Source organism: Aegilops tauschii, chromosome 7 (genome assembly GCF_002575655.3).
Source record: "Aegilops tauschii subsp. strangulata cultivar AL8/78 chromosome 7, Aet v6.0, whole genome shotgun sequence".
Taxonomy (NCBI): Eukaryota; Viridiplantae; Streptophyta; class Magnoliopsida; order Poales; family Poaceae; genus Aegilops; species Aegilops tauschii.
The window spans coordinates 170,801,584-170,809,044 of record NC_053041.3 but is presented as its reverse complement, the minus strand read 5'-3'; the positions used below and the strand labels follow the sequence as shown (position 1 = coordinate 170,809,044).

General features: G+C 47.8%; 1 protein-coding gene across 1 annotated transcript; it reads left to right on the top strand.

Moving 5' to 3' along the window:
- The first annotated feature begins 681 nt into the window (after positions 1–681).
- On the top strand, positions 682–2,238 carry LOC109763684 (citrate-binding protein-like). Its single transcript, XM_020322544.3, has 2 exons — positions 682–1,035; positions 1,149–2,238. Exons 1-2 carry the CDS (start codon positions 745–747, stop codon positions 1,530–1,532), a joined length of 675 nt encoding a protein of 224 aa, XP_020178133.1. The 5' UTR covers positions 682–744; the 3' UTR covers positions 1,533–2,238.
- The last annotated feature ends 5,223 nt before the right edge of the window (positions 2,239–7,461 follow it).

The following is a 7,461-nucleotide window of genomic DNA, read 5'->3' as shown; positions in this document are numbered from 1 at the left end:
CGTCCCACAACTGTCGAGAGGTCGAAGCGGTATTCAAGGATTTTAACAGAGTGCTTTGAGAGTGGCGAACTTACATTTCTTCAGAGTTCAAGGATCCGATGCTCACACTGTCTCTCCCAATAAATTCTCCCAAGGGCAGCTGAGGTCGCAAGGAACGGCCGCTTTCGCCAAGAGGATGAAAGTAAAACATCTATTTCTATATGTAGGTGTGCATGGGTGGGCACGGATGTATTTACCCTCACGCTATTTCTACTAGTAGTCTGTAACGCATGCACGTACGTCAGTAAAAAATATCAGGTAAAAACTCAAGTATCCTCCGTCGAGCTGAAGAATAATTTACATTGTTTAACTCCTTGGTGTCATCCAAAATTGAACCACCGTGTTCACCTAGACATACAGCAGGTTTATTACCACGTAGGAGGGTTGAATTCCCGTCGGTAATGCTAATTGCCGCCTGTTCACGTTACCTACTCAGAAGTCAGTCAGTATCACGTTGGACAACTCAAGCTGCATGCGTCCAACGTACCCACTGCGTCTAATTAAAGTTCACGAGAGTACTACTACTATTTAATTAAGCTGTGGATTCTCCTATCCTAGTAGACCGATAGATCGCCAAGGCCTATATAAACCAGAGGGAACTTCATTAGTCCCACCCATCTCATCATCACAAGTCTCTGCATCCAGAGCACAATTCCAGACAAAACAGAAAGCTACACACATAGTACTATAGAGTATAGAGCACACATGGCTCCTCGCGCTCTCTCTTGGATCAGTGTTTCTCTGCTTATCTTCTTGGCGTCGTGGTCATGCGTTGCGGCCAGGGGCTCACGGGCACCCAGAACCGCCGACCCGACCGATGGGTTCACTGCGGTGAGGCTCAGCGAGAGCAACTTCGCGCTGCAGCGCCCGTTCGACGAGTCTAGCGGCGCACGATACAGCTTTGATGGCACCGTGCGGAAGCTGTGGGTGTTCTCTTCCGACGAGCCACATGCCCGCCAGAGCCATACCAAACCAAGAACTGAGATCAGGATGGCAGTAAGTTCATCACCACGTCATTATTACTAGTCATTAGTCATTACTCGTTACTATGTATTCAGGATTTAGTGATTTTACTAATTTTATTTGGTGCTCTCTTCTTCTACCTGCAGGGCTACGACTACAGCTCCGGCGTGTGGCAGTTCGAGGGCTACGGGTATGTCCCTTCCGGCACCACGGGAGTGTGTATCATGCAAGTGTTTGGCGCCGGCGAGGCGGCCAGCACGCTAATGCTGCACGTCTACGATGGCGCACTGCGGTACTACAACCGGCAGCTCGTCGAGGACGCCATCTATGACAGATGGTTCCGACTGAACGTGGTCCACGACATCGACGCATCGACCCTCACCGTGTTCATCGACGGCGAACAGAAGCTGCATGTCGACGGCCGCGGCGGCCACTCGCACTACTTCAAGTTTGGCGTGTATGGGCAGCGCCAGGAGTCCAGCCGCATGGAGTCGCACTGGAAGGACGTCAAGATCCTCAAGAAAGATTAGAATTATTTGTGTATTTATGTATATTGATGGAGTGACTATGTTTGTACTCCCTCGGTCCCATAATATAAGAACGTTTTTGACATTAGTGTAGTGTCAAAAACGTTCTTATATTATGAGACAGAGGGAGTATTATTTATGCATGGAGTTTAGTAGTATGTGTTTATTTGTTATGATGTATATACGAGGATGTGTATTTTATATGTATGTGTGCAATATCTATCTATCTACCATCTATTATATATAATTAAAACAAAAGTCATGTACGCCATCACGTTTGTCCACATGTGGTGATATTATTTGCACCGTTTGATTAGAAACACAATGGCTAAGATTTAAAGTTTTTATGTAACAGAAAAATTACATACAATATAGTCACGTACAAACAAGTGCACCATCGACACGTGAAATAAATCTAATAGGGACACATATAAAACCAGGTCAGGTGCACGTTAGAAAGAAAAAAAGAAACTTACGTGACATGCTTTTTATGAAACAAAAATCTAGCAGTATATGCTCAAATAGGTAAACATATAATAAGGAAACTCACACCTGGAATATGAATGGAATATGGACAGTTAACAAATCAGGTCACGTACACATAGGGAAAAAGGAAGCATACGGGCAGGTCAGGTCTTTCAGCTGGAAAAGAATTATACAGAAATAGAATTAGAAAACATAAAAATCATAGCGCGTTGGAAAAGGAAAGAGAAACGTAATCCAAGCTAACTCACGGGAGGCAATCACAAAACACTCACCTACGCCGCCGCCGCCGCCGCATCAGGAGCAGTAGCAAGGTCGCTGTTTTGTCTATCAAATTCACGAGCGGAAGTCTTGGTCGAAGTACCTCCTCGACGGCATGTGAGGATGATAGGCTATGGCGCCGTAACTCTTGGTTCTCAGAGGCAATCCTCTAGCCTGAAGAAAACATGGACCAGCAGGCTGGCAACGCTGTTGACATCAGATTTTGGCATGGTCAAAAACGCAATTAAGATGGCCTCAAATGGAAAAGTGTTCAAAGTGAGAAAGTTCTGTATTGTCAAAAGGAGAAACTTTGATATTTGGGCCGTAGCCATCCGATCTCATCTCTAAGATCGAAGTTGTGTCCGAAGTACTGAGATTTTGTATTCAAAACATTATTCGGCTGATTACGACCCCAAGACGGCCTCATTTGGAAAAATGATCTACATGAATTGTCTTCGTTTCCTTGAAACAGCCGATTTTGATATAGAAATCGTCCCAATCCAAATTCATATGAAAACGTTAGAGCCATCCGAATACAACCCTGTCACGAGCCAAAAGTGGCGCGCCCCATCAACCACTGTGTCTGATGGGTAGCGCGAATAGTAGCCTGCTTTGCGTAAATGATTTGACCCTTGAGATGACCTTTGATCAAAAAAGTTCAACATGAAAGTTGTTCGCCTCGTTGAAACGGTCAAGATTGATTTTGGGCTCGTTTCCATCCGAGGTCGTTTACCACCTCCAAAAAGACCCACAAGGTGCAGCCAGTTTTAGACCGAACAGTTTTGGAAAGTTCGGGCAAAACCAATCCGAATTTGACTAGGGTTTTGGACGTGAATCCAAACCTTTTCCTTGCATGGGAAGTCCAGCCACCTCTTATATACCTAAGGTTGACGGCCGATTGAACAACACACAATCGATTAAATCATATACCATTTTTTATCTTTTATCTTTTCTCCTTAACTCTAGTTCCTCTTCTTCCTCGTTCTTCATTCGTTCTTTTTGTTGCAGGGCGGCGATCCACGAGGCCCTAGGGGTGATCAGGTCGACCTAGGGTAGCCCATAGCCGCCGCGCGTCCAGACGGGGTCCCTCCCGGGCGTGTGGGGTTTCGGGTCCTTAAAAGTGCCCGCCTGATTGCTTGCGTACCGCGCTTCTGGACGGGTCTCCTTCGACGTGAGCTGCGGTGCATCACCCTCGGTGTTGGAGGTACACGGTGACGTGTTCGTGTGCGAACACACTTTTTGGCGACTCCATTGGGGACGAAGCTTTGAACGATTTCCGGCCCGTTCTTGCTACGAAGAGAGCGTCATCTAGGGTTTGCAATCTACAAAGGTAATATGAATACCCAATTCGCTTATGTAGATGCAAATAATGCATATGTTTTTGCTAGATCGTTTAATCAGCATAATATGTCGACTAGCCCTAGTTTTATCAATCAAGCATCTAGTTATGCACAACAGCCGATTCAGAATAATCTTCATGCTTCTACCTCATATAATTTTAGCAACATGGAACATATGTATACTAACTCCCATGCATTGGCAGCCCCACAAATCCATATGGCGATGAACAACATGATGAGTTGTCACATCCCTAGATCTGGTTTGCACTAGGCTAGCCCTTCATGTGTGCATCATGTCTAATTTTTTCTTAAACTTGAAATGGGGACTAACAAACCCCAACACCCCCTTTGAAATACTAGGTTCCAACAATTGGAATTTCAATGAACCCAAAATGCCCTTCATAAATGTTCACCATCTTTGGTCCTGGCTAAACCCTCTGCCAAAATTGGTTTCATATTTTTGGAGGCTATTCTGGATTTTTGCACCAAGCCATAAGTATTTGCATTTGGGCAATTTAAATCCTATAAATATTTTAAAATGCCCAAATAATCTTGAAGGTATTTTTAGGCTGTTGAGAACATTTTCAAATGTGCCTCTGAATATCTTCAGGTTTTTTCTAAATGGAATAGAATTTCTACTATTTCAAAACACAAAACAGAAACAAATAAAAAGAAAAATAGAAACAGAGAAGGGAGATTGATTTACCTGGGCTTACCTGGCCGGCCCAGTGGACAGCCCAGCCCACTGGCCTGGTGCCAGTCATCCCTAACCTCTGCCAGTAGGAAGAGGCGGGACAGCGCATGCACGCGCCGGCCACCTCCTGCTTACCTGCTCGCCGCTGGAGGCACCTGAGGGCGCCACACACTCCCTCAACCCCTTGCACCTCTCCCCTCTCTCCCAGGACTCCCTCTCCCTCCACTGCTCGCTTCCGCAGCGCCACCGAGTGCTGCCGTCGACGCCGCTCGCCACCACCGCGGCCACCAGCATCCCCGCGGCCTTCCAGCTAGCCCACAAGCTCCGCCACCGTCGCCTACGTCTCTCTGTCGACTCATGCGACGCCAAACTCCCCGAAGCGTCGCCCCCGACCTCGTCTCCATCGTTCGGCCGCCGAGATCGCCGGCGACCTCCCGTCTTCATCAGCTCCTCCCCGACCTCGCCGACCCGCTCGTCGTGACCGTGGTGAGCTGCTGGCCGTTCCCCCCCCCCTCTCCGTTTTCTTCCTCGCATGCCGTAGCGACCGCACCAAGCTCGACCTCACCCGCCGCCGCTGGCGCCCACCGCCGACGCGGCGCCGGCAACCAAACAGCGCGTGCGTCGTGTCCAACATGCTCGCCGGCTCGCGTAGTTGCTGTAGGTGCCATGAACGCGCTGCCACGGCCACTGCAGCCCCGTAGCCACAAACACCCGAACGCCAGCGCCGCCCCGAGCTCGTTTCCGGCGAGCTCCGTCCGTCCCCGCTGCTGCCGCATGCCGCTCTGGATGCGGGCGAGCCCCAGCTCCCCACGCGTGCCCTCCTCTGCTCGATTGGGCGCCGGAGGAGCAATTCCGAGCCCTTCCGCCGCGTCTGCTGCCGCCGCCGGCTAAACGCCGGTGATTTAGCCCCGGTTGACCAGGGATTTGACCCCCCCTGGGTCATTGACATGTGGGCCCCGGCCCCACTGACATTTTGGTTAGGTTTAACTTAAGGCTAATTAACTATATTAATTAGCTGAGTCGATGACATATGGGTCCCACTGTCAGGTTTGACTCTGGTTAGGCGCTGTTGACCAGCTGACGTCACAGTGACGCAGTGCTGACGCAATAATTCATTTTCTGGATTTATTATTATTCAGGAAATTCCAGAAAATACCCTAAACTTCTAAAATTCATAGAAATTCAACCATAACTCCAAATGAAACAAATTATATATGAAAAATTATCAGAAAAATCCAACCTATCCATCTGAACTGGTTTCAAGCATGTTAGAGCAACCTAACCTTGCTGTTTAGGTGAAACAAGATAATGCACTTATATGACTTTATAAAATGGGTTTGCATTTGAATCTTTGGTTCAAATGGACTCATCTCAATCTGTTCTAGCTTGCATTAGCCCAGAACACATTCATATTGCCATGTCATGATCATGCATCATATTGTGCATTGCATTGATTGAATTTCTTCTCTGTTGCCGGTATTTGTCCCCTCTCGGTAGATGATGTTCCGGCGTTGTGATCGTTGACACTAATGAAGACTCAATGCTATCTTCAGAAGTGCCAGGCAAGCAAAACCCCCTTGTTCATTCCGATACAATCCCACTCTCTCGCTCCTGCTCTCTTTTACTACATTAGGACAACTACGTTTCATCTGTTACTTGCTGCGGTAGTTGAACCCCTTTCCTCTGCATGACCTGTCATTGTCACAGTAAATAGATGAAACCCACTAGCATGAGTAGGAGTTGTTTGAGCCCTGATGTGCCTACTCATTCATGCTTGTTGTCTTGCCTGCTATTGCTTAGAGTTGTGTCAGGTCTGATTCATCGGGAATGAATTGGAATGTGGTGAACATGTCCTACTGTTGAGAGCTAAGTGCGTGAACACGATTTGTTAAAGGTAGCGGTGAGAGGCCATGTAGGAGTACATGGTGGGTTGTCTCATTGCAGCCGTCCTCAGGAACTGAGTTCTGTGTTTGTGATCCATGAACAGTTACTACCAGACATTGGAATGCTTAAGTGCCCCTCTCGACTTATTAATCAACTTGATCTCTGTCCAGGAGTTGCAACTAGTTTCTGGTGTTTGTAGGTAGTGTTAGTAGTCTACCAAGTGGCACCCGGTACAGGTGGGCTTGGGACAGACTAGGCACACGTGGCCTGGTGTACCGAGTGGCACCCGGATGGTGGGCTCGGGAACCCTGCACACATCGTTTGGGGCCATGAGCGACACCCCGGCCGGATCTCCTTGCGGATGGAACCCGAATAGGCGATAAACCTGGACGAGAGACTTGTGTGGTTGGTCAGGTCGTGGCCGACTCCCTCGCCAGGCTTCCGCTTGAAGGTTGCCGAGGTACACGACGTGTACATGGTGGTAAGTGGCGAGAGCGTGTGTGACGAAGTACACCCCTGCAGGGTTAATATGATCTATTCGAATAGCCGTGTCCGCGGTAAAGGACTTCTGGGTTGCCTGTACAGTTCATAGACAAGTGAAAGTGGATACTCTAAAATGCGCAAGATAAGCGTGAGTGCTATGGATAGCGTTCTCGTAGGGAGACGGGAGCGGATCCATAGTGGTGTATTGATATGGTGAATATGTGGACTCGTGTGCGCCACCTCAAAACAGTTACTTGCAGTCGTAGTTCAGGATAGCCACCGAGTCAAAGCTGGCGTGCTGCAGTTAAACTCCACCACACCCTTTGTTTATACCGATGCATATGTAGATAGTTCTGATGTAAGTCTTGATGGGTACATTTGTACTCACGTTTGCTTATTTTATGTTTTGCAGAGAGACGTCAGTCTCGCTAGTAGTTCCGTGTGGACTTCGATGTTTAGCTTGTTACCTCAGCTACGATCTTGTGCCCTCGGCAGGATCTGGTAGATAGTCAGACTTCTCAGCCTTTTTCATTTGTAGATGTCTGTACTCAGACATGTTAAGCTTCCGCATGTGCTTTGGCTTGTATGCTCTGAATGTTGGGTCATGAGACCCATGTTTGTAATATCTGGCTCTTCGGAGCCTAATGAATAAATACTCTGAGTCGTAGAGTCTTGTTGTGATGCCATGTTGTATTTGCACATATCGAGCATATTGTGTGTATGATTGAAATGCTTGGTATGTGTGGGATCCGACAACCTAGTTGTTTATCCTTGGTAGCCTCTCTTA